We start from the raw sequence: 27,723 nt of genomic DNA, 5'->3' as shown, positions 1-27,723 counted from the left end.
TGGGATCCCACTTGCTACCGTGGTTGGTGAGAAGGAACTGAATGGGGGTTAGGGCTGCTCCACAATTTATACCTTTGCTACGGCAGGTGCAGGAGTGTGCAGAGTGTATGTGTGCACAGCCCCAATGGACACAGCTGGCTAAAACATTCCAGGCTTGCAGCATCATGCATGAGATGCATACACATACAGTGGAATCTGCATGGACAAAGGCAGCTCAAAGAGTAAACTTAAGCATACACATACACATTTCCAGGATAAGGGCCCCAGTAGCTCCTCTGAAGTGAATGAAGTTACACCTTGTAAATGAGAGAAGAATCAGGCCAAGTACCATTATCCCATGTGCACTGGCCACAACGAAGTTACTCCTAAGATGCAGTTGGTCCAGCGGGGTTGCATAGGTGTGATTCAGAGGAGAATATGCCTGTTTTAGATGTGTAACATTTGATCTATCAGAAACTGCTGGTTTATTGCTGTATGCAAAGGCAGCCAGCACCCAGATTATTAAACATTTACATTATGGTAATGCCCAAAGACCAGTGCCTGTACTAGGCATAAGCAGACTAAACAATTGTTAGGGCCCTGGGTCAACTCAAATCAGGGGCATCCAGAGGATTCAGGGGGCCTGGGGTATAGCAATTTCAGGGGCCCTTTCCATAAAAAAAAGTTGCAATACTATAGAATACTATATTCTCGTGGGGGCCCCTTCAGGGCCTGGGGCAAATTGCTCCACTGGGCAGCCCTGGCTCAAATAGGGGTCCCTCTATTTGCTTTTTATCAAGCTTAGGAGTTGATCACAGCAGTCCTGGATTCTGGAACTTTTATATAACCTATATGATTTCAGCCTCGGCTGCCACTGTTGGGGGGGGGGAGGGTGGCAAAATATTCCTGTTTATGCCCCCTGTAGGCTAGGGCCACCTCTGCCAAAGCTCCCGCTCAGGACTGTGCTGGGCACTGTGCAATCACAGAATTGAAGAGGCAGCCCCAGAGAAAAGGATGGGCTGGGATGTAAACATCTGTTACCCTGACCCCATGACTCAGAAGTTACAAGTGTGGGAAAGGCGTTCAGCCCTTCCCCCCGGCTCTCGCAGCAGGCAGCCCGGGGAGGACAGCGCTGCGGGCTGGCCTGCGCTAAGCACAACGCGCATTAGCCATGACGGTGCCCAGGGTGACTCAAGCAGCCTCTCTCCGCCCAGCTGCCGCAACCAAGTTCTGCTCGACGCAACCAGAAGTTTCCAGCCGAGCCGGCCAGTCGCTCCGTCTCTCCACCTCCTTCTCCTCCCCCTTGAGCTCCTCCTCCGCCTGGCCCCTTTGCAGCTATTTCCAGACACTTCCACCCCCTTCGCTGCCCCCTCCCTCCGCCCATTGATTGATAAAGGTGCCGGCCTGGCCGGCTTCCCCGCCTGACTCCACAGTGCATGGCAGAGCGGCCGCCGCGGGAGCCGCAGCATGAGCGCCGCCGCTCACTCCCCCGTGGTGCAGATGGAGGGCAGCGCCGAGCGAGAGCCCCTGCCGCCGGGCTGGGAGGTTAAGATCGACCCGCAGACCGGCTGGCCCTTCTTTGTGGATCACAACAGCCGCACCACCACCTGGAGCGACCCGCGGCTGCTGGCGGAGCCACACAAGGTGCCCGCTGGGGAGCCCCTGTGGGGCGGCGGTGGGAACTTGGTAGTGAAGGGCCCGGAGCTTGCTCCCTGCGCAGCGCCGAGCACGGCAGAGGGCAGAGCAGGGCCGGGGGCAGTGGGGGGCGAAGGGAGGGGCTGCGGAGCCTCCTCGTGGTACGTGGCCATAGCGGGGAGAGAGGGCAGCCTTCCCCTCTCGGTACAATTGCGGGAGGAGGCACATGGTAAAGGGGGGGGGAACAGGCCTTCCTCTCAGTACCTGAAATTGGGGGGGGGGGGGAGCCGTCCCTCCCCTCCCCTCCCTACATGCAAAAGCGGGTGGGGAGCTCTTCCAACTGCCTTTCCCCTTGGTACGTGCTAATTTCGGGGGAGATCGAGGGGCACTGGCAGAGCCGCCTGCCCTCTCCTCAGTACATGGTAGTGCAGTGGGGGTGAGGGGCAGTGGCAGGGCCATCTGCCCTCTTCTCTCCTCAGTACATGGCAATGCAGTGAGGCCAGGAGCTGCCTTTTGTCTCTGACGCACTGCAGTCCTTTTTTTGTGCATTAAATCATTTGATACCTTAGCCCTGTAATGTTTATTTAAAGTTGGTTAAGTCCACCCAGCCTGCCTGGGGAGACACAAACTCTGATTTATTTTGCAGACGTGTATAGCTTAAACAATGGACATTACTAAAAAAAAACAACCTTCCTTGTCAAGGAGTTTTTTTCCTTACTAACTGGCTCAGTAATTTTGCGCTCTGGTTTGGTTTTGTTTTAAAGCATGCTTACAGGAAACCCATCTCTCACTCCAAATATGTCCATGTAAAGAGAAGCAGCTGAGAGTTAAAGAGCAGTCATGATTTTTCTAGGTGCCCTCATAAGTGGATCTTCGAAGTAAACCTGTCTTAGTTTAAAGAAATGCTGAATTTATAGTGTCCCTACATTTAATCAGAATTAGTGTTTTTTGTTAGATTTAGGCAATAACCAGGAGAGACTGAGCTGGAAACCCCCTAGATGAGCTAGGAAGTTTTTAAGAACCTGATGGAAAATAGAGTTTGCCAGATGTTTGGTTACTTTGTTTTAAGTTCTGATATGCTTTGTCCCTGCCTTCATTTTTGACACCATATTACTGATGATCATAAAACATTACTATCATAGGACTAAGATAGGATAGCAGAATTGGGCCCTTAGACACTGAGTTCCAGAATTAAGCCTACATAGACCAGGGCTGTACAGAACTCTGCAGCACATCAGAGGAAAGAAAGCTCCCAATAAAATATGGAAGGTGCTGTTCAGGCCAGTGCTGAAAGAAGTTTGGTTGGGCTCTATGTTACTGTATATTGGACTGAGTCTGAACACATGATTGCTTCAGCTGCAAGTGAAGGTTCCTGACACTTCAGAAATCAGCTAAAACTTTCAACTGTTGCCTTAAAAATGGTGTAGTGCTGGTGGTCTGAAACTTTAAAGGTAGCAAGTTATTGTAGAGCACCAAAGCAGATAGATCATTAGGACAACATTCAGTTCAGACTAATCCTGCAGGTAACTATTGTTTCACCATTTTATCAGCACACTGGGAAGACTTAGGGCCCTGTTAGTGACAGTATTGTTGTCTGTGTTGATATATAAGCAGAAGCCCACTGTAACAACATTTATTTGTTTTTGAATTATATTTGAAATACATGTAAAATAGACAATTCTGTAGAGGTCTGGAATGCATTTTTATAAACCAGCCCATGGAAAGTGATTTGGTTTTTTTTTTTTTTTTTTTTTTTTTTGGACTAACAACCATTTTGTGTGCAATTTGACATTTGTAACATTATTCATTAATGTAAATATTGGAGCTTCAAACACTAAATGTAACAGGGAATACTTTTTTTAATTCCTCGGTTTTAGAATGATGATTGAATAGAATTTGTTATTACTCAGTTTGTGAATGCAGGTCACAACTGAGAACTCGAGTACAAACAATACAGTACTTCAGGGAAGCCAGAGGGACTGATCTTTCCTCTTACACTGGTGTGAATCAGGAGTCACTCCACACAAGTCAATGGAATTACATGGGTATAGAACCAGTGTGAAAGGAGATTGTGTATTTAATCCAGATTTTACAAAACAATTTTTTTTCATTTGTTTTCATTTTTGTTCTTCTCAAATTCTTTGATGGGCACTGTTTAACCTAATGACAAAGTAAATTATCAGGAGGTAGCTGTGTTAGTCTGTATCCACAAAAACAAGAAGTCTGGTGCCACCTTAAAGACTAACAGATTTATTTGAGCATAAGCTTTTGTGGTTAAAAAACCTCACTTCTTCAGCTGCAGTAAATTATGTAATTTTGGTACTGTTGTGAAAATCTCAGAAATATAAATCGGTCAGTATTAAACAAATAATATATAAACAACTTTAGTTCATCTTCAGACAGACTGTCTGCATAGAGTAGTGGGGTCCCAGTCAGGATTGACACTACTGTAAATAAATAATAGATGTTTTGTGTAACCATAACACTTTCTTGAAGAGTAAAGAGTGCATTTTTTGAATGACCTCTGTTATAAATTTGCCATCTCTTGGGAAATTAACAAATGTCTCTTCTTACTTGTTTAAGATAAAAAATCAGGTTTAAGCTGCTTTTGATAATCCTCTGAAAACTGGAAAATTTTTAATGATAGTGGATCAGAGTTCTTCCTTTGTGATTGAAACAAAATAAATTATCTGAGGTGAAATAAATTTATCTGATGTGAAATCTGTGGTAATGGAAAGTAACTCCCTAAAACCTGTTAGGAAAGGATTATTTTACAGATCCGTTTGAAAGTAGTTTTGGGAAAGAATGTACAAGCTTCTATATAAAAAGAAGAAACAATTGCACCTACCTTTGAAGAGATATTATTAAATAAAATTTTCTATTAGGAAAACTTGGAAAATACTCACAAAACCAGGCATTTACATGCTTTAGAACTTCTTGTCAAGGTTAATGCTTCCTGAGAAGGAAAGGAAAATTGTTTATTTAATGCTCTATTCTGCTCCTGACAACAGACACAAACTCCAATTGATTTCAATACAAGTTTTGCATGAATGGCCTGATAAGGCCCTTGGAGTTTAGGCCTGAATTTAGAATTACCTATTCAAATTAGGGGGCAGATTCTGGCACCTTCAGTCTGGTTTAAGTAGCATTGTTTCACTAGTAGTCCTATTGACTTCACTGGAACTATTTGTGGAGTAAGGTCATAAAGGTTTTAAATTCTGGCCCTCAAGAGATATTGCGTGTCCCTAAATAAGAATTCTGAGCTGTCAGATTTGCTACTTAGTTGGCATAATTTAACAAAGAGAACAAATAATTAATCTCTGGCTTTCACATTCAACTGGAAGTACAGAACTATTTCTGGAGGGGTATTAATTAATGATTCTTGTGTTCATGAATGACTGAGATCAGGTTTTGTATGCAGGCAGGAGGAGGAATACTTTCAAACAGCTTCCTTGTTTTCTCCCTCATTTACCTAGTACAATTCAAATAGAAGAACAAGTTTTGTTTTGTTCTCAGGGATGAGCTGAGGAGGTTAAGAGCTGAAATGTTCATTCTTTAGCCTGCTACACTTGGATAATTCAAAAGAGACAAAATGTTTTCTGAGATTTCAGTGATGCCCTGTTCTTTTGGAAAGCTCATAAAAGCAGACACTGAAACCGCTGACTGTGGATCATCCTGGTATTGGTGCTAAAACATCAGTTTAAAATTATCCTCATCCTCTTGATAATTCATCCCTTTGAATGACCTGTGCAGTGAAATTAATTTAAAGGATTACAGCAGTGAAATGGAACACAAAGTGTGAAGTCATTTTCTAGCTAACTGAATAATAACTTTTGTGAGACCATTAGTGATAATGAAGCCCCCTTATTTCTGTCATGTTGGGCATGATTCTCCTTTCATTTATTCTGGTTTTACACTGGTGTTACTTCATTGATTTCACCCTTAAACCCCTAATCCAAGCCCCATTTAAGTCAACTGAATCAGGCCCTCAATTACCAGTTAACTGTGGAGTACAATACACGGCAGCAACCACATGAAGATGTTCTGGTTATTTTCATTATGTACTGTTGCTCTTTCCCCACATATATGAAGAACAGACAATATGTTTATTAGGTTTTGTGGGAGGGGTGGTGGTTGTAGGTAAGTTTCTCAACTTTAACAGTTTATGGCCCAGTTATTTGTATGGAATCATGGAATTTGTAAGGAATGGAATGTCAGAATGGATTCAAGACATTGTCCGGAGATCAAGGAATATAAAATCTCCAACTAGACTGAAGTGAACAGAAGTAATGTTTTTGGTAATGACTGAAGAGCATTTAGAGTATTAAGGCAAGTTCTTTAATAGTTATTTTCTCCCAGGATACTAACTACTAATTTATTGAATGACTTGCTGGAACTTTCAATAGTGTGGACCACATAACTTATTACATTTCTACTAGAGAAGTGTTTTCCAACAAATGCCATTGCTTTTCCTTTAGTTTCTTTGTTACAACCATCTTCCCTTGGGCATGCATGTCATTTGTTTTTCTGAGTAATTAATGTCAACTCAGCATGGCTTTTGCCAAGATTATTTGAAATGGTGGGTCAGTTTACTAAATTGTTCAGTGGAAGTCCCCGAACTTTAGAAAATGGAAATGGACCAGATTTAGCTGCGGAGGATGGTTTCAGGGAAGGGCTGAATCCTTTCAGGAAAGGGAACACATAGACAAGGCTTAAATAAGTGTTAACTAATGCCGCCACTCCTATATATTCTGTTTACATGGACTACTCCCCTTTGATATTTGTTTTAACTAAAGATGGGTCTTACGTGTTAACAGGGAAGAGACATTCACTGAACAGATGTGAGGGTCATCAGTGGCTCAGAGGCATAGTAGGTTGGGGATTGTGGCTACCTTTCACAGCTAGACGTCTGTCAATCCCTAGATGCTTGTCACTTTTATGGTGATGCCATTCAGTGCAACACTTCTGAAAGCAACCCTTCTAGCAAAGATCTCACATCGTTGGACAATGCTGATTGCCTTGAAATGATGCAAACAAACTGTCTGCATTGCTTAGAAAGACTGACAGGTGTATGCAGCTATCCCCCAGGTGCTTGAATTACCAAAGTCTCCCACCCCACCACTATAATTAATTTCTGATTGTATTTACCTTTCTCCCTTCAATTCCTCATCAAACTCCAATCTTGGTTCACTATACCCACACATGGGTGGTTTTTTCAAAAATGCTCAGCATTATACTAACGCTTTTCCCATTCAAGTCAATGGTAAAATTCCCACTGACTAAAATAAGGAAAGAATTTGGCTGGTAGTAAACAGTTTTGAAAATCCCACCCACTGGTTCTGCTTCTCTGTTACCTTGCACCTCTTACTGTCTCTTACTCCAGTCAAGGTAAGTGCACAGTGGCTGTAAAATACTACCAGATTTTATTTTGCAAGTGTTTTACACTGTTTGCACTGGTGTGAGTGACTGCACAAGGCAATGGAGAATTAGGGCAGTGAGGATACACAGATTCACACCTCTAAGGGTATAGAAGCTGTATTTTTTTTGAAATCCCTAAATTATACATTTTGGAACTGGATTAGTAGTGATATACCCTCTTACCTACAGATGTAGGAAAGATCTGTGCCAGTGTTCCTCCTAGTGAAGAGTCTTGTCCTTAACACCTACAACTGATACACAAACATCACTGTTCATTATGTCTATGTGATAAACAGCATTGTATTTGATTAGACAATAGTAAACCAGGTGTAGAAAAGTTTGGGCTGGAAGGGACCTTGTGAGAATAATTAGTCTATCGCCTCACATTGAGGCAGGACCGAGTATACCTAGACTGTCCCTGACATTCCTATGTTTCTTACAAACAGAGATACTAACAGTACCATTCTTCTATGTTATGAACCCCCTCTTCACTCCTCTTCTGTGGCATCAGTACTACATTCTTGCCCAGTTTTTACCCCAAATTATACCTCCTGATTCTGCTTCCAAAGAAAATATAAAAATAAAAGGGGCTGCAAGCCCGAGAGGTGTTTAAAGAGAGGCTTTTTTTGCAACTGGTGCTAGGGAAATCTTATCAGTAAATAGGGTGTGGCATAACAAGTGTTTTTACAGTGTGGAAAAATAATCTATGTGGATGAAATGCTATTTTAGGAAGTGATACCAGAGGACTACCCTATGCACAATTAAATCAAGATGGAAATTCAGGCAGTAGAGATGTCCTGTGACGTGAATGACTGACTGGTCACTAGTTCGTTATTTGCTTTCCTTTCATGAGTGGCAGCATGTTGCTGCTTCGTGAGATTCATTCCATCACTTATGCTCTGAGTTCATGGGGCACAGCCAGTATCTGGAGCACAGAAAACAGACTGGCCACCTGCTTCTTAGGGAAAATCACGTAATGAACAGAAGTAGCTTGGTAGAGCACGTTGTCATTCTTATGATCTTTGGCAAGAAAACTCCTGTTGGCAGAGTCTTAGTCAGCTTTACTTCAGATCTATCCCTCTCTCTCTTTGTGGATGTCATTGTTTTCTCAGAACATGTTCAATTCAGCCCAACTGACGCAATCTTCATGCGGGCCAGCTTCTACTTATGGACATAAAGGGCAAGTGTCTTCATGTTCTGTGGAAGTCCAGGATGTGATAGCCTAAGAGGAATCTGCTTGGTGAGCAAGAAAACTATAGCTATAATTCCTAAAACAGGATTAGGTGATACTACAGCCAAGTTGTGACTTTACAGCTAGAAGCATGGATCTCTACTTTTGAACTACATAGCACTTACTCATGGTTAGATTGTTTCCTCACTTTTTTTTGATCCACATCAGCATATTGTCGCTATCCATCAGATAGACTATACATAAATGGAATACTTACAAGGTATATATTAACTCCTTTGGTTAACAGACAAACAAACCATAAGCCTTATTTGCCTGCACATGTGAAAGGCATGAAATAAAACCTCAGCATTAAACAAATAAAGCATCAGCAGCAAGCAGCCTGTTCTATAAATTATTATGTGACTGATTTGATGCCTTATTAAGACAAATTCATGAGACTAAACACGTTTGAGTTATCCTATCTTTCTTCAGTCATTAGCTGATGATGCCTCACTCAGTATATATGAACACCAACTGTAAGTGAGTGAGAGAATATGAAAATCCTGAGTAGGTAAACTTCTGAATTACAGCAGTAGAAGCAGTATGCTCCAGTGGAGTGAGCATTGGACTGGGACCTAGGAGATGGTAATTTTGCCCTTAAGTGGCTATATGACCTTGGTGAAGTCAGCTAACCTCTCTGCCCCTCTTAACCACTTTGTAAAATGCTCTGAGAACTATGAATAAAAAGCACTCTGTAAATACTTATTATTAATAATCCATGGAAACATAGAATCGCTGAGGAAACTGGTTAGATTAAAGCTTTTAATTAATATTTTAAGTAAATTACTGTTGACTAGTAGCGCCTAAACTTTTGATTCAAGGGGGCTGGCCCAGGCTCCCCGCCGCACCCCCTATGGTGGCACACCCCACAGTTTGGGAAACGTTGGGGCAGATAGTCTGGGGTGGATTTCTACTTTTAATAAAGACTTTTAACACTGATGAGTTAGCTAGCTAGATCAATTGTTATACAATTTTTTTTGGGAGGGGGTGGGGAATATTGGTTTGGCTATAACTTAATTCCAAGAGGGCAAGCAGTCAGGATTTTTCTGAGTTGCAGCCACTTCCTATAAGGTAAAAATAGTCTCATGTAAATGGAACTGGTGCCTCCTCCTTAGTTCAGAATATGAGCTACTATTTTCATCATATAATGACATTTCTGTTTGAAAGTGGAATAGATATATGTACAAAGAATACTAGGTTACTAAAATGTCACGATCAATTTTGGCAGGCACTTTTCAGTTTATTTTATATCATTCTCCTGACCTATGGGACTCCTTGCTCCCTGAAAACATGGGACCAGATCCTGCAACTCTCACTCATGTGAAATATAGCTTAATCCTGCGTTCATGGACTTCAGTGGGTGCAGAGTCAAATTCATAGTCTCCCTGAAGCCAGTGGCTAGGGTTACCAGAGTGGATTCAAGGTCTGCAACATTACTTAAAAAACTTTCTCCTTTGGTGACCTTATAAGAGAAATCCCAGTGCTTTCTGTGAACGTTCATATAACACAGACACATACAGTACATACATTTCCCCTTAGTGCCTATCTGTTTCAACCTCTGTGTAAGAGCTGTGGAAAAGTTAAGTATTATAATGAATATGTAAGTCTTAGAGGACCTCTCTTCTTTAGAACACAGCTTAAGAAAATGTTACTGGCCATGTGTTCTGCAAGAAGCAAAAATGTTGCTTTTCAACCTTTTTCCTGTCAATCCTTGTAGCGTACATTTTGGAGTTCAGTCTTACTCTTTTTACTCATGCAAATCGTCTCTGATTTAAGAGACCTGCAATAATGACGTGTTATAGTTTGCATCCAGCATAGTTTGGAAAATTTCAACATCTGTTGATAGAACAATATGGAAGAGTAAGGAGTGACTGAAAGCTCAGGCATGACCTCAGGATTTGACTAATTATGATAATTTTGGCCTCTGAGGAATGCTCTGAGGAATCAGCTTGATGTGTTGGCCTTACCTCATCCTCCACGCCAGGAAGAGGGTGCTAGTGTGTAGAGGCTGTCGGTCATAAGGATTCTTTCCCTTCCGTCATGCCCTGCTTGCTGAGGGAACTCATTTAAAAGCTGGGAGTAAGGTAGAGAATCTTGATGTCACTTCTGACCATACCTTCCGCATCGGAAGCCAAGAGTAGGATGTGGTGGCATGAAGCATTTGTGCTGGCTGCACTTTTATTTATCCTGGTGATGACCTCACAACAGCAGCATATGCCCTCTTCGCCAAGAGGTGTGATAATTGTAATTGCCCTTTAGCAGAGCTACCAGCACTATGGATCTCTTTCACTTGCAGCTTGTTTGAAATGCGGCAGCACATTTTCCTTGCTGGTTAGTGCAAGCATAATATGATCATGATTGTTCAATGTTCTTTAATGTGGTTGCCTATAAAGTGGTGGATTGACTCTAAATTGCCACTGTTGATTTTAAAGCCATTTATGATGTAGGCTAGATTTAAAATCTCTGAACCACTTTCTGAAGGATTTTGCATTCACATTTCCCCTGCTTTTCAGGTCCCTCCCATCACATATAAGACAACAGATGGTCAGGTTTATCCTATGCCTTTAAGACCACTGTTGGACCTTACTTTTTAACCTTCCTTTTATTCATTTATCTTGAACTCCTCTCTTTTTAGTTTTGAGATGATTTTTTTGAAATTATAATATTCATTTATTTTTCAAGTACTAAATGTTAATCTGCCCATCCACTACTGGGGATGGGGACTTTTAATAATAATAATATTGATAAAATAGTTGCATACTCTATGGCACATTTTACCTTTGGAGCAGGGAGATGAGAGAGCAATTCCTTTTAGTCCATTATGCAGCATTGGTGCATAGGACTTGGATTTCTGCTTGCTTTATTTGAACAAGGAAGGTCGTGGACTAAGTTTTTTATCTCATTGTATTTTGTTTAATCATTTCTTTTTATACATGTGTCTTGAATATGAACTCTGGAATGTGTAAACGTCTGTGTTCAGACATTGTTTATTGTGAGGCAAATAGCACATAAGAACTGAATATAAAAAGTATTGACAAGCATGATTTCTTCCTAAGCTGAACCCTGAGACTGAACGTCCTTTAGGGGGTTCTCATGCTCTCACCTTCATGATAGTCCAGTGGAAATTCTGTGGTTGCTAATTCCCCTTCTCTTCCCCCATCCCAGTATCCTAGCTGGGATGTTGTTCTTTTTATATGCTAGAAGATTCCTCTGTGTGAGATGAGAAACTTCAGCCTTTTGTGCATAGCACTGTGAACTGCAATTTCAGAAGATCCTTTTTGACCTAAAAACCCAGTTATTGAAATTTCTGTTCTTTTAATCACTTACTGTGATTCTGAACAATAATTAAGGATACGATTCTGTCACGGATTCCATGACTTTCTGGGACTGCTTTTGAGGCAGCCCCGGGGCCAGAACCGCTGACCAGCAGTCAGCCCAGAGTGGTTGGGATTTGGTCAACTCCCCTGGGGCTGGAGCAGCTGCAAGCTCCAGCCGTGTGCTGTTCATCTCCTCTCCCCTCCCTCCCGCTCCAGGTATTCTTAGTAAAAGTCAGGGACAGGTCATGGGCTTCTGTGAATTTTTGTTTATTGCCCATGACCTGTCCCTGACTTATTAAAAATACCCATGACAGAATCTAACCTTAACCATAATAAAAGGCTAGCTGTGCAATGGAACCAAAATCAGTTTGCAGTGATTTAATTTGAAAAAGCCTGTGCTCTTTCTGGGATAGTGTTTTGATTCCCTCCGGATAGATTTTAAAGATTTTTTTTTACATACTTACAGATTTATTTTTATGTTTAAGGACTTCTCTTTTTACTAAGAAAAACTTTTTTTTTCTAGAGATTCTGAATTAGAGGAATAATCAAGGATCTGATGATTATCATTTAGATCTCATCTAATTTACTATGCTAAGGCCCAAACATCAATGAGAGAACAGAATTGGACCTAAAAGTAAGTAGTTCAGGGCAGATCATTCTATCAGCAGACTGAGGTCATGAAAATTCAGAGTTTTGTGCTGAGTGACTAGTCAAGAGAGGACTGATGCCTCTGGCATCATTGTTCTCTTCCCTATACTGCACAAAAGCCTTTCTGCAGAGATGACATAGAGATACAGGTCATCAGGTCTGGAGGGACAGATGTCAGCAAATCATTTCACCACTCACCCTCCCCTCTTCCAACCCTGCAGTAAATCCCCCCTTCAGTTAATATTACTAAATGCTATGGAATTGTCACTTAGCATGAATTCTGGGGGCATCAGAGAGAGGACATAGTAGAATGAAGGTTTGCTACTATCGGGCCATTACAGGCAGAAAGCCAGGACAGAGGCTGAAACTTCAACATTGATGGTCCTTAAATTCATTCTCCACAAATGTAAAAGAAAGCAGCTGTGAAAGGAATAAATGCAAACAGATTTTGGGTCCATTCTACATCTGGGGTGAAATCCAGTCTTTGCTGAAGTCAATGACAGACCTATTGCTACAGCAGCACCATGATGTCACTACTGGACTTCATGGTTCAAAGTGACAGGAGATGCTCATCTCAACAAAATAAATGAGTTTTTAAGTGGAAGAATCCTTTCAAATTGAAATAAATGAGAGTTGGTACTTAGCACCTTCCAGGAATGCTCAGACTCTTGTAGGATTGGGCCCTTAAACTGGTGCCTATACCTATTATTAGACCACTGAAAATCTAGAAGAGGTATCTCATCCTTCTCTTCAAGGATCTGCGCTAGGTTTTTTTTCCATTTTAATAATGCTGCAACTTAAGCATAGACAAGGCCTTATTAACACAAGGCCATGCTAAGATACTGAATTAGCTGGTTGCTGATACCACAGACCATGCAGAGAGATTTCGGAAGACCACAGGGAAAAGGGAATTTTTTTTAATGTAAATCCATGTTTATTTTTATATGAAAAGAAAGTTAACTGTTTGCACCAGGAACAATAGCTTCAGACCAAAATCAGCCACTTGTATTGTAAATAATCTTCCAGTATTTCTAGTTAGTTCAAGAAAAGACATCATTTACAGTTTGCTTGTACTTTACTTATTAAAAAAAACTGTAGTGGTTAATTATTTACATGCTGCTGCTATTTGTTGACAATGCTAGTTTAACATTTTATAGCAATGTGTGTGTCCTTTGTTTTGAGGGCTGAGAATTACTACCATTTCAAAATCACAAATCAGTAATAACAAGTTTTTTAAAAGTTTCTGTAATCAGTTTTTAAAAAAAATAGAAATTAATGCACTCAGTTTGATGATTTCTAGAGGTTGTACTAATGTTAAGCATCCTAACACCCCAGAGACAGGAAATTGTTTTGTAGACAGGGAAACTTATAAAGGATAAAGGGAAGTGACTTTGTGACACACAAGTGAGTGGCAGTTGGAAAACAAGTTACATCAGTAAGATTGTGATTGCAGCTAGTTGCATTGACTTCTTGGCGATGCATCATACATCGCATTTTACTTTATTATTATCTGAGGTGCAGTTGCCGGGGCAAGTCAGAAGCATAAGGAGAGATGAAGAGTGGGGAGGTAATGAAATGATAGGGATAAAATGAGGGAAGGGGAAGAGAAGCTGGACTGAAGAGAAGATGCTGCCGCTGTGCCACTGTAGCACTTCAGTGTAGACTAGGGGTTGGCAACCTTTCAGAAGTGGTGTGCCGTGTCTTTATTTATTCACTCTCATTTAAGGTTTTGTGTGCCAGTAATACATTTTAACGTTTTTAGAAGGTCTCTTTCTATAAGTCTATAATATATAACTAACCTATTGTTCTATATAAAGCAAATAAGGTTTTTAAAATGTTTAAGAAGCTTCATTTAAAATTAAATTAAAATGCAGACTGGTGGCCAGGACCCGGGCAGTGTGAGTGCCACTGAAAATCAACTCGCGTGCCACCTTCAGCATGTGTGCCATAGGTTGCCTACCCCTGGTGTAGACACTCCCTATGCTGACGGGAGAGTCGTTTCTCACATCAGTGTAGGTAATCCAGCTCCCGAAGAGGTGGTAGCTAGCTTAACAGAAGAATTCTTCCATTGACCAATCACTGTCTAAACTGGGGGTTAGGTCAGCATAGTTACATGTCTCAGGCATGTGGATTTTTCAAGATGTAGCTATGCAATGGAAGTTTCCAGTGTGGACCAGCCAGGTGTCACCGACTAGTAAACTTAAATTTAGTATAAATTAAATGCTAAAAAGAATAATCAGGATGACCTTCCTTATGTTTGTTGTGATCTATGTAATTCACAATTCATGCTATTTCTGGACGCAGACGGGAACAGAGAATTTTGTTGCTTTTGTGGAAGGTGCTCAGATACTAGTGTTGAAGGCCATATAAATACCTTCATAGATAGATAGATATATACATACATACATAAATCTAGCTACCGTTTTTGCAATTGACCATGAAGAGAATTTGAGTACAGAGACTAACTACATTTGTAATTTTCCACAGGATGTACTTATATTTATTTACAGCTGTAAATATAATGACAGATTACAGGGGTACAGTTCATGCTGTTCTTTTTAAGGTGGTGTCAATGTTTCCATTATAAACCCTATTTTCAGGGTTTATAAGCGTGCTATAAAATTTCACTCCAGGCAAATCTTGGCATTTTAAAAAAACCCACACAAACACGCCTCTCAGCCTCTTTGTTGTTAGGCTAGTTGTTTTGCATTTCCAACCAAGGTCTGAGCTGTGGAAGCAGGCTTTGTCAGATAGCTGAGATGGTTCACAAATTTAGGCAGTCTAAAGGGCCTGAAAATAAAATTTGTAGGGCCCTAACATGATCATCTAGGATGAGATAAATCCTATGGAGGGTGGTAGTGATAGAGGAAACTTTTACAAGGATTCACCTCATTCCAGATTGCTCTGCTGGGGGTTGGAATTGAGGTTGCAAGGCTCACCCCCAAACCTAGCGGACTTCTGAGATTCCAAGGAAGATTTTGCCTCTGTACGGTGCCCCTAGCAGCTTTCTGATAGGGTGTCTCAATTGGAGCTTTGCCAACAGGGACTGCCCTGCCATAGATATTCCATGGGAAAGATCCAGTGCAGCTTAAGAAAGCATATTGTTTGGGGTCCTCCTGGCCTACCCAGGCTCTAACCTCTCCATAGCAGTGATCTCATACCCTGTGGGTCATCTTCTACAAGGTTCACAGGAGGAGAGGACAATACCACAGAGGTGGACAAACCTCCCTTCCATGCTAGAGTGGGGAGATCTGCACGAGTCATCCCAGCTGTGTAGTATAATTCAGGCAGACATATCTAGCTACCCGTAGATCTCTCTATGGCAGCGATTTCCAAACTGGGTCAGGACCCCATTAAAATGGGGTTGCCAGAACTGGCTTAGACTTACAGGGGCCCAGGGCTGAAGCTGAAGCCTGAGACCTACTGTCTGGAGCCAAAGTTGAAGCTCGGGATTGAAGCCAAAGCCCAAGGGCTTCAGCCCTGGGCAGTGGAGCTCAGGTTACAGGCTCCCTGCCTGGGGCTGAAGCCCTTGGGCTTTGCTCCCCGCTCCCCCCAATCCCCCAAGTGCATTGGAGCTCAGGCTTCACTTCCCCCTCCAAGTATCGTGTAGTAATTTTTGTTGTCAGAAGGGGGTCACAGTCCAATGAAGTTTGAGAACCCCAGCTCTATGGTAAGGGAATTTTCTTCAGAAGGATTGTCTGGAGCAGCTGCTGTAAACCAGGCATGGAATCTAATGACTCAGCCTAATTAGCAAGGTGTTTCTTCCAAGCACTGAATCATCTATTTTCCTGACTACTAGGCAGCATGGTTGGCTTCACTCACTTGGCAGAAATTCTGCTTTGCACATGGCTTCAGTTGCCACTTGCTTACTGTTCTTGATTTTTCAGTTAAATCAGTTTGCCGACATAAGCGTATGTCCCTCCAGTGCCTAGAGGGGAATTGCTGCCAGTAGCACTAGGAACATACTGTGTTGATCTAGATTTATATTTGCAGGGGTAAATACATTGATATAGCAGGGAGGGTGAATTGGTGAAGAGGACCTAGTTGTTTGTACTAAGAGTCCAGCAGCCCCAAGACCATCCATATGCAGGTGCTGGTTCTGTTCTTGCATCTGTTTAAGTCTGAAATAATAAATAGTTACACTAATATAAAACCATTGTGAGATCAGAATCAGACCCATAGTCTTTAATTGTATGCAGAAACTAACGTAAAATTATAACTTTCTGGGCCTGGTTTTCCTTTCGGACTTCAGTGGAGTTTGTCTTAATTTACACTAGTGAAAGAAAATTCAGGCTCTCTGCCTCGAGCCCATTCCCTTCTGGAAGCACTTCATATATGTGGTCTCATTAACTTTGTTAAAATAATAAATTTTATTCTCTGCAATTTTATAGCTTGCTGAGTTTCTCAGTACTCTTTGTTTTAAGGAGGCACTGGCATATGGGAGATTCACTCAGTATCTGATTGGAAAATAATTAATTTTCATTTAGTGAATTGGTCTGCTTACAGACGACTCTGCTACATAACAGAGTAATTTTTCTGGTTACAACAACACTTAATACTACGATAGAAATCCTGTTATGTTCTCTTATTAAACTCTCCCTTTACTGAATAACGACATTACCCTCTGTGTGGTAGAGTGCTTGTTATATGATCTTACTCAAATACATCTGGAACTTGGCCCTTAGGAGGGCCTCAAAATAGAATGACAGTTGCAGGAAGAACTTTATAAGAGGACTTATGAGGAAGCTTGGTACAAACCACTTCCATCTTATGCAGAGTATTAGCATAAGCATAATCCAGCACCATGTACTCTTATCTTCATTCCCTTTGTTAGATTTCCTTTTGGTATCCTCCTTTTATTACCCTCTTCTTTTGTTGTTCTCCTCTTAGCAGCTATTACAACTGAATCACATTTAGCTGAAAGCAGATACAGTATCCAGCATCAGGAACACTCTTTTAATAGCCAGTGGAAAGAACAATACTGACGAACATTGCTTTTCTGATAATCTCCTGTTTTCTTGAGAATTTCTTTGTCTATAAATGGGCTTGATTCGAAAAGTTGCTGAGGGATTTCTTTCTGATCTCGCACTGCTGTAAATCAGACATGTCTCCACTAAAGTCAGTGGAGTTACACTAGTATAAAGCTTCTTCTGTGTGTCAGATCAGAACTGCAGTTATGAAATGGGAAAAAATTGGATATGTTTAAGCTTAAAGTTGCTATCAGAAGTGAAAACTTAAAAATATCCCTAGACAAATAATTTGTTCATCTTTTTTTCCCTACTGCACACAGTTCTGAATGATTAGCAGCTGTAGTTAACCCCTGCATTAGCATGTGATACCAGTTGCTCATGCAAAGGAATTTACTTAGAAATAAAGGAAGTTTTAAGTTCTGACATACAGTTCCTTCATTGCTTTGAAGTTGGAGGTTTAAGATTACTTGTTCTTATGAGTTGCATTGGTCCTAACTTCTAAACTTTTCCCATGGTGTGTTTTTAATTTTTAGGAGGGCCAGTCATCAGCAAATGGTCCTTCTCAGGATACTCCAAGGCAGCCCCAAGTAAGAGAAGGAAGCATAGGATACCCTCAACTTCGTGCTGGCTACATCGCTATTCCAGTTATGCATGAAGGTGCTGAGAACAGACAGCAGCACCCGTATTACTCTGTTCACCAGCCTGGCATGCAACGATACAAAACAGAAACTGTTCCCACCACAAAGCGGGCACAGTCACCTTTAAGGGGGCCCTATGCCCACTCGGAATCCCCTGCTAGAGGACCAGCTGAAGCTGCTCAGACAGATAAACAATGTGGACAGACAACAGCAGCTGCAACAGCCCAAACTCCAGCCTCACATGGGCCTGAGGTAACTTGTCAGTAGTGCTGGGGTGTGTTCTGCATTACTCTCCAATATTTGTGACCTAGAATGGCATTACAGCTGCCAGAGTCCAAAATTACCATAGAATTACATTTCTCCCTCCCCCCTCAATACTTTCAAAGTATTAATACAAACTCAAAAATGCACTTTTTAATGGTTCTGCAGACAGTCACTTCACTATAAATGCTTTACATTTTATCTAGCATCACAGTGTCTCACTCACAAATGACTGTGCAGAATGAATTGCACATAGATTGATTCTGTCTCTTGTCTCAGAAACAGAGGCACATAAAGCCCGATTCTCCTCTCACACTGGTTGACTTAATGGAGTTATTCCTGATTGCACCAATGTAAATGAGAGCAGAACTGAGCCTACGGTGTCCTGTGACATAACTGTGAAACAATGTAAGTGAAAACGCTAAAAACAAAGCAAACCAGATAAAAAATAAAGGCTGCTATTGTTTCATTGTTAATAAATGAGACCATTTTACAATCCACCAAACTGCACTAAATGCAGCTGAATGTTTTTAAAGTGCATATTATTTTTAAATGTATATATCACTTGAATTCATTTAAAAAAAAGCTTTAAAGAGGAACTGAAATATTTTTTCTGCCCATGCCTTTTACTAATTTGTTACTATATATTCATAATCAAAGCTTGTTCATAAAAAAGATTCTGCTTGCTTTGTATCTCCGAAGTACCAGGCCTTGGTTTCCTATTTTCTCTGGAGAGCTAGAGTTGAGATAATAGCCTCACAACAGATTGAAATCTGAGTTTGTGTTTTCCCAGCCCTGAGTTGAGTGGGGAGTGAATGCTGAATTTGAGCCATATGACAGCTTTTAACTGAGTTTTTATGCAAATAGTGGCAGGATTCACTCTTAATATGATTGGCCCATACGCCACACGATCTTAAAATTCTGTGTTTTTGTCCCTGAAGCCCAGGGTGGCACATGATAGAATAATGAACCAGCTACTGGGTTTTGGGTTTTTTGTTTTTTGTTCAGTGTTGCCAGGACCCATAAGCCATATTTGTGTAACCACTTTGGCCAGTCCTCTTTCCTCTCAGTACTTTGTGCAAAAGAACTTCCAAAAGTATATTGCCCCGTGTAATGTTGATGCCACTCAATGTGCATGTCTTCCAAGCAGTATCTCTTATTGAAGCACTTTGGGTCAGCTGTCCAGATTCTCAGAATTCCTTGATACAAACAGTAGTTGTTCGGGATACACAAAAACATTGTGGCCACAAACTAAAGTGTGTTACCTGTAACAAGATAATGCAACTGTGCCTTTAAGTATGATGTCGCCAAGGCCTTATTTTCCTAAAATATCCAGCTGGTGCAGCTCTACCGATAGTACCAATGGTGAAAGCGCTGGTAGACAAGATGCCACCAGCATTTTAACTGTCATGTTACTTAGACTCATTCTGAGCAGTGTTCAGACAACAGTGCGTTAAAATGCTAAGAGCACATTAGTATTGCTACCACCAGTGGAGCTGCACCACTGGGAAATTAAGAAAGTCATTCTAGTATTCACAGCCTATCCTAACAAGATACAAAACCACAGGAAGAAGTCCTAGTGTGACAAAGGCAACATTGTTTATGTGATTGTGGTTTTTTTTTCTTTCCCCTTTCTTTGCTTAACTTTTTGCCTCACGTCTAACCAGTTTTAATCAGACTATCTGAAACTTTGTTCTTGTTTAATGTCCCCTCCCTCCTCAGGGAATGCTGCAGCTCAGGTTTCACCTATTACAGTGATGCTTTCTCACTAGTTCTGCAGTTGTTCAGCAGGTCCCCTAGCAAAAACCAGGGAAACCAAATCTTGATGTTCAAACAGATTCCACCACTACTCTCCATTGTCTCCCCCTCTTTTTGGGGGGTGGGGGAGAAACAAATGTTGAGGTTGCCTTTCAACATATTAATAAAATAAAAATGTGACACAACACTAATTAATAATCTTGTTTTTACAGCAACCTCAGTCTCCTACAACTTCTGACTCACAGTCAGTTTCCCCTCAGTCATCAGGTAGACCCAGTGCAGGAAGCCATCAGGTCCGTCGAGGTTATATTCCAATTCCTGTGATCCATGAGGAAAAAGGCCTCAAGCAACCATCACAAGTATATCATCAAGCACAGAAGACACACTACCCTGCCCAGCAAAGTGATTACCATGTCCATCAACCAGTGTATCACAAAATTCAAACTGATGAACGGGAGCCCAAGCCAGCACGAGAGCAGTCCCCATTCAGAATGTCTCAGAAGGGTTCGTCAAGTCGTGAAAGTTCACCAGCCAGAGTTACCACTCAGATTCAGTCCCCAGTTCCCATCAGAGTACAGACAGTTGTGGACAGACCCCAGGTATGCGAGATGATCCATAAAATCTGATTTTTCTATAGTAATTGTACTTTGTGTTAATATTTAAGTTAAAGATCTGGATTATGCTAATAAGCACATAGAATTTCACAAATGTAATTCCAGCATCAGATCCTTAGCCCATGTAAATCCAGTTTATACCAGCTGTGAGGCTCTGGCCTTCAATATTGTTGTTGACAGTGCCACCATGTTACTGAGGCACTATATTCTCATCAAGGCTAGCATTTCACACAATAGGGTGCTAAAATCCTCATTCTCACATGTGAAACTGTCAAAATTAGAGATTAAATGAAAAAGAAAAGTTCAGGCATATACTCTAAATCAATTCTGATTGAAACCCAGAACCGAATTCTCTTTTCACTTGCACCCTATGTAAATCTCAGTCAGTGGTGTAAAGGAAGTATATGTTAGAGAATCAGGCCCATGGGCTTTATAGTAACAATGCAACTTGGTCTCATTCATCATTGATTACAGCAGCAAATCCAGAGAGTAACCATTATATATCATAATGAAAGGGGATTGGTAAAATCTACTCTACAATCTGTTTCTACATACAGTACTTTGTCACTAAACTTGATTCATTCAGGGACAAATTTGTCCAATTCTGCAATTTGTTCAAGATGGTGAAATTCCGCCATACAGACAGAGTTTTCTATAAGGTAGTATCAGTGTATAGTATCCTAGACAAACTCTAAAATATAATACTGTTTAGTGCTTATCATCCAAAAGATTTCACAACACGTTACGTTCACCAATTAAGAATCACAGCTTCTTAGTCAAGTAGGTATTATAATATCCATTTTACAGATGGTTAAACTCGCATAGCAAGACAGGACTAGAAACTAGGAGTGCTGACCAAGATTAGTGCTTACTAGACTACAGTGCTTTTTACATGCTTTTTCTGAAGCATAGTCACATGTCAGTCAGAGTGGTATCTGATTTAGTGAAGGGAAGGACTACATTTTGATTAGATGCATTTCCTGAAAAGAGTTGCATTTGTTTGATTTACAGTCAGTCATTCTGGAACAGTACGTGGGGTCAGACTCTGCCCTCAGATACAGTTGCTCACAATATCTGAAGATAGAATTAGGCCACTTGTACTGAATATAATTAACATGCAAAATGTAAAATAATATTAAGCTTCCTACTGAGGCCACAAAGCAAGGACATTTTGAGTCGATAAGACTTCAGCATTAAACACAGGTTGACTTATTCTAAGATTTCCATCACTTAAATCTGTAAGATAACCCTAAACCTCTCAAAGGTGGACTTTTCCCATTGAAGTCAAAGGGAACAGAATTAGGTCAATGCTGAGCCCTTTTGAAAATCACACCTAGAACATGAACAAAATAGTTAAGGGGGTTGGGGGAATCAAAACCCAGAATTAATGACGTACTAAGTTTCACTGCTTGCTTTTTTTTCTTTCTTTCTGTTTTTTAGGGCCAAACCTTAAGGCACTTAATTAGATTTTATCCAGTCTTTACTCAGGCAGAAATACTGTCCTCAGTGTATCTGAGCTCTGAAAATTGGCCCATTTACTTAGAGACTCTACATCAGTATTTAAGCACCTAACTTTAGGCACCTATATCCGAAATAATTGGTCTGAGACTTTCCCAGTGCCACACCATGAATCAGTGAAGGAAAGGGGAAAAGAACTCTGGCTCTCGTGACTCCCAATCCTGTGTCCAGACCACAAAGCCTTGCTACCTTTGGTTTTTATGGCAATATATTGTAATTTGTTTTGATGCCCTTTTGTCTCATTCTGACAATTCTAACTTTGTAGTGCTATCTCCCTTATAGATACATTGTAACAGGTTTTGCATCTTAATCTCCTCTTGTAAGCACTCCACAGCAGAAATGCTGTCAATAAAATAAGTGTTACCAAAAGGTTAAAGATCTAGGAAGGTTATTTTCAAGTCAAATTAACAGAAACAAGAAAGGGCATAGACTGTTAAAACCTGACAACTCCTGCACTTCCAGAAAATACTATCTCAAGCCGTGGCAACAGTACACACCTTTCAGTGGAATAGCTGCACCGATGCAGCTGCGCCACTGTAGCACAGCTAGCACAGACACTCTAAGCCGATGAGAGAGAGCTCTCCTGTTGACTTACTACTCCAGCCCCTGCATGGGATGGTAGCTATTTCGCTGTCCATGCTAGCACTTAGGTCAGTGTAACTTAGAGGGGTGGCTTATTCACACCTTGAGTGACACAGCTTATTCCAAAGTAAGTGGTAGTGTGCACGTAAGGTCAGTTTGTTAGAAGTTAAGAGTGACATTTTGACTACATTGACGTCAATGGCAAAACTCCCACTGATTTCAGTGGGGTCAGGATTTCACTCTAAGAGCCCAATCCTGCAACCCTACCTTGCTAGGGCCTCTCATTGAAATCTATTGTTTCAACGTGAGTTCAGCATGAGGAAAGCTTGTAGGACTGGGCCTTAATATCTTTGAACCAGTTCGTATAATAATCTCTAACAATTTTACTTTGAAAGGCAGTCCTTTGAATAGTATTTTTCAAACACAAAATGCAGCAGTCCTCTGAAAGGATAAAATGCATTCAAAGTGTTTTTAAAAGTATAGGAAACTAGATTTTAGGTAAAATTTGACTAAAACATCTAAAAGCAGGGCACAAGAGAATGGAAGAATTTCAACTTTGCAGATAAATTTTAATATTGAGACTACATAGAATAAGTCACTGATTCCTCTTGTAAAAATGACAGTCTTCTACAGTAGTGTTCTAAATAAAATAGTCAACACTAATCTATGGTCAGGGATTGTAACTTCAGTGTTGTAACTATTCAAGGTTTTGCATCATAACTTGATAGAAGCTAGGCGGAGGGATGGCCAGGCAGCTCTGACTGCTGCCTCCACCCAGAGCACTGGCTTCACAGTCCTATTGCCTGGGAACCACGGCCAATGGGAGCTGCAGGGGCAGTGCCTGCTGGTGGAGGCAGTGTGCAGAACTGCCTGGCCATGTCTCCGCCTAGGAGCTAAGTCAGGGGGATGTTGCTGTCTTTGGGGAGCCCCCCAGGTAAGCACCACCCAGAGCTGCCTCACCCCATCCTGTGCCACAACCGTCTGCCCCCTCCCACACTCAAACTCTGCTGCTGCTGGGGTGGGCACATGAGGCAGGTAAGGAGCCTGCCGGCCCCGCCAACCCACCCCTCCTCCAGCACTAGTGGGGGTCCTGGGGCACATGCTGCCACCCACACCCCTCCCCCGCAGCACCCGGGCTGCCCACCCCCAGCACCCGCAGGGCCCCCGGATAGCCCCCCCCACCCCCACCCCAGGTCACAGTCCATGAATTTTTGTTTACTGCCTGTCACCTGTCTATGACTTTTACCAAAAATACCCATGACTAAAATGTAGCCCTAATTATAGAATATGAGCTTACTTATTTCTTGCAGCGGATATCCACCATATTCCTTCCTGCCCTTGGTGCATCCCCCCCAGGCCCTATGCTGAGTTGAGATTAGGGGGTAGATGCATGGCCCAGATCTTGCGGAATGGATAGGGGGACTCTGTGCTGGCCCATTGCAGTCCATGTCTGGGCCCACTGCACTTTGAATGATGCAAAGGGGCTGGATCTGAGTAGGAGAACAAATCTCCCAATGAAAAGACCAAGTTAAAGCTAATGACCTTTGGAAATATTCTTAGGTTGGTAATGGCAATGTTTGCAAATCTGGATTTTACCAGTGCTAGTTGTCTATTAAGAAGTTGGTGTTAATACTAATATTTTAAGCAGCATCTTTCAATTAAGCCTCAGTATGATGGAAAAGATTTGAGACCTAAATTTTTCACAAGGGACTAGGTGCCTGAGTTTTTTTGGATACCTGACCAGAGACACCTTAAAAAGGCCTGATTTTTCAGAGCATTGGTGCTCATCACATTCTGAAAATCAGGCCAGTTTAAGGTGTCTCAAATTGGGCAGCCAAAATCACTAGTCACCTTTGAAAATCTTTTAGCCTGAAAATTGTAATTTTTGTTTACAAATGAAGTAGGATTGTTTTCATGTCTCACAATAATAAACTTTCTTCCTTCTTCAGGCTTCTCAGCAACAAATCCCACCCCAAGAAACACTACATGAAAACATACCTGAAAACAAGGTAAGCCCATCAGCAACTGAGATGCCTTCATCTTATATCCCAATTCAAGTCATTCACAAAGAACCAGATTCTAAACCACCACCACAGAAACCTCCACCCACTGCAGAAAAGGTTGATGAAAAGATTCCCTGTCCTGCTAAGAGTGCACCTCCAGAGGAGAGGCTTTCTTCTGAAGAAACTTCACCACAGAAGATGATGGAAGTGGAGGAGACACAGAAGCATCCTGGGGTCTTGAAAGTAGAAGCAATTCTAGAGAATGTTCAGATGCTTGAACAGGCAGTTGATTCTTTCACAGGCAAGAAAAATGACAAAAAATACTTGATGATTGAAGAGTATTTGACCAAAGAGTTGCTAGCCCTAGATTCAGTGGACCCAGATGGTCGTGCAGATGTGCGCCAGGCCAGGAGAGATGGTGTAAGGAAGGTCCAGAATATTTTGGAAAGACTTGAACAGAAGGCAGAAGACATCCCAGAGGTAGTTCAAGTTTATGGACTTCAGTCAACCTTGATGGAGAATAATAAGCCACCACAGGAAATCATGGAGACTGATCCTGTGGCAGACAAAACCAGGAAAGATACAAGTAACGAAGATGCCAAAGAGCAAACCAGAATGGAAACGCATCAACCTGAAACTAAGGAAGAAGTATTTACAAATCTTGCCAGCACAACAAACACAGTTAATAACCCAACTGAACCATAGCCACATGCTGAACTTTAAAGCTCTCAGACTTTATAACTTGAAGTGTGTTTTAAGTGAATTTTAAGTTGCATGCATTTCAGAAACTTTTCATCAATTGGTTTTTAAATCAACATAGCAGCTTGGGACACACACACTTGTGGGGCAGGGGGAGAGGCTATACAGAAATTGATGCATTTATCCTATATTCTTACACTTTATAAAGAGACATGTTTCAAGAACGAGTCTTGTTCTTAAGATACTTTTGTGCAAGCTGGATGCAAAAAATGCCTCCGGGTTAACATTGATACGTGTTGTATTTTAATGTTTCTTCTGCAGGTAATTTTTGTAAAATCAAAGCTCTGCCTCACCAGAATACCAAACCCTTCTACAAGTGTAGCCACTCTAGCAAGAATATTTTATTTTTAATGTTCATATATGGGCACTTTAAGTAAAGATGCATAGAAAGTGTGTAAGAAATTGTAGAGCTATTTATATGTGTGAAGGACTTCAGTGCTATATTTTAAAAGGGAAATAAAATAATATAGAAATCTGACTTAGTCTTTTGGTTTATAAACTAGAAAGCTGAGTATTTGGAAACAATTACTGCCTTCTAAAATAGATTTTTTTTTTTTTAATATCCTATTCTGGTTTAGGTAATGTCTGCTTACACCTACTTTGCCTAATTCCCTCTTTCCGCTGTATTTATCAGCTGTCTGCACTTTGTTGTATGGAGACTTTAGATTTGTTGCTTGACTTGCTGGTATTAATAGAGTTAGTGCTTTTAGAGTATATTTATATGAAACCTTGCCAAAGCAAATCATGTCACTAACTGTACAGTCATCTCCACTACTGAAGTTCACTATCACTTCACACACTGTATTCACATCCAGTTTCTGTAACAGCAAATCAATGGGATCAACAAAAATCCATCTTCTGTTCAGTGAGTTTATTTCAGGGCCAGGTACACACATTGTGTCTGGCAAAACAATACAATACAAACACTTCTCCAAGCAATCAGCTTTCCTGTATAATTTAACAAGGGGCCTAATTATTTTTTCAGATACAACCATGTAAATTGGAAGTAAATCCACTAAAGGCAGCAGAGTCCAATCAGTGCAAGTGAGAAGAGATTCAGGCCCAATGAGTTTTCAGATGTCTGTTCTCAATATGTCTAAGACTTGTTCTTTCAAATTATAAAATGGACAAGAAAAAAATATTTTTTTATAAACTAACATTTTGTATTTACCGTGTGAGAGACCCTCATCTAGTGCAAATGATTAGTGTGAAATCAATTGATCAAAGTTGGAAGGGGATTAGATTGGCAATTAAGATTGTGGCATAAATTAAATCGGTTTCAAATCTTGATTATGAAAGGCTTGTAGCCATTAAGAATTTGGAGTTGTCATTATATAATTTATTCTAACAGAATTATATAGCCTGTAAATTGCAGAAAACAGGTCTCTTAAAAAATCAAAGCTAAAGTCTATGATCTGTCTACTGACTTCTTAATCTATAGGCAGATTGTTCATGTTTGCTTTAGTTTCATTTTGATGATCAACCCCATCACATAAATATGCACAATAATTTGTAACCAGTAGCTATTCTCAGCTTTATGACCAGCATTGTAGTCATTCCAGTAAAAGAGGTGCAAATTAAATTAATCTGCCTGCATAATTCTTGCAGGAACTCACTTCAGTGGCACATCCTCCTGCCGGATTACATCTCTGAGGAGACATACCTCTGACATCATAAAACACAAATATTTAAATCAGGGATGCTTCTAGAAAAGCAACTATAAACAAGAGTCTTTCGAGTTAGACTCCCCTTTTTTTTCTTTCCCCTCAGTGGGACATTAAAAAGATCTTAATAGTAAATGTCATTGATTAGCTAGCTGAGAAAGTAATCTGAGAATTTAGGCTGTTGTCATTACTGAAGCATATTATTTCTTCACTGGAAGTTAGATACATTAAGGTTATAATTACCTTTGAAATAGAGGCATTACACTGCCTATCAAGCATGTAATGAGTCATGTAATGCCATTTAAGATTATTCAGAGTGTGCAGAGTCAAAACTTCATGACAAATATATTGACAAGTGGAGCAGGAGCCAGACTTTGATTCCCCTATTGACAATGACTAGCACTCTGTTCCACACACAATTCCATTAATGTCAATAACACTATTCATGGAGAATGGTATTGATCATCTGGCTGTACTCAGGGGTTCTCACACTTTTGTACTGGTGACCCCTTTCACACAGCAAGCCTCTGAGTATGACCCCCCCTTATAAATTAAATACACTTTTTAAAATATATTTAACCCCATTATAAATGCTAGAGGCAAAGTGGGGTTTGGGGTGAAGGCTGACAGAACCCCTGGGCTAGATCATGAGAGAAGGGTCTGTGCTGAATGAGGGGCAGGGCATTGTGTTGTCCATGTGTAGGCATCTCCCTGCCAGTTCCCCTGCT

The 27,723-nt window shown here is 41.0% G+C and overlaps 1 protein-coding gene across 1 annotated transcript; it reads left to right on the top strand.

The window, feature by feature from the left end:
* The first annotated feature begins 1,347 nt into the window (after positions 1–1,347).
* Positions 1,348–25,809, top strand: BAG3 (BAG cochaperone 3). Its single transcript, XM_050959002.1, has 4 exons — positions 1,348–1,623; positions 17,732–18,088; positions 20,068–20,454; positions 24,519–25,809. Exons 1-4 carry the CDS (start codon positions 1,447–1,449, stop codon positions 25,275–25,277), a joined length of 1,680 nt encoding a protein of 559 aa, XP_050814959.1. The 5' UTR covers positions 1,348–1,446; the 3' UTR covers positions 25,278–25,809.
* Positions 25,810–27,723: the final 1,914 nt, after the last annotated feature.

Source organism: Gopherus flavomarginatus, chromosome 6 (genome assembly GCF_025201925.1).
Source record: "Gopherus flavomarginatus isolate rGopFla2 chromosome 6, rGopFla2.mat.asm, whole genome shotgun sequence".
Classification (NCBI taxonomy): domain Eukaryota; kingdom Metazoa; phylum Chordata; order Testudines; family Testudinidae; genus Gopherus; species Gopherus flavomarginatus.
This window is presented reverse-complemented; position numbering and strand designations above follow the sequence as displayed.

Excerpts from the sequence above, each read along its gene's own strand:
- BAG3 (XM_050959002.1), top strand. The coding sequence starts at position 1,447 with ATGAGCGCCGCCGCTCACTCCCCCGTGGTGCAGATGGAGGGCAGCGCC. Across the intron at positions 1,624-17,731 it reads TGCTGGCGGAGCCACACAAG|GAGGGCCAGTCATCAGCAAA; the intron begins GTGCCCGCTGGG and ends TTTAATTTTTAG. Across the intron at positions 18,089-20,067 it reads CAGCCTCACATGGGCCTGAG|CAACCTCAGTCTCCTACAAC; the intron begins GTAACTTGTCAG and ends TTGTTTTTACAG.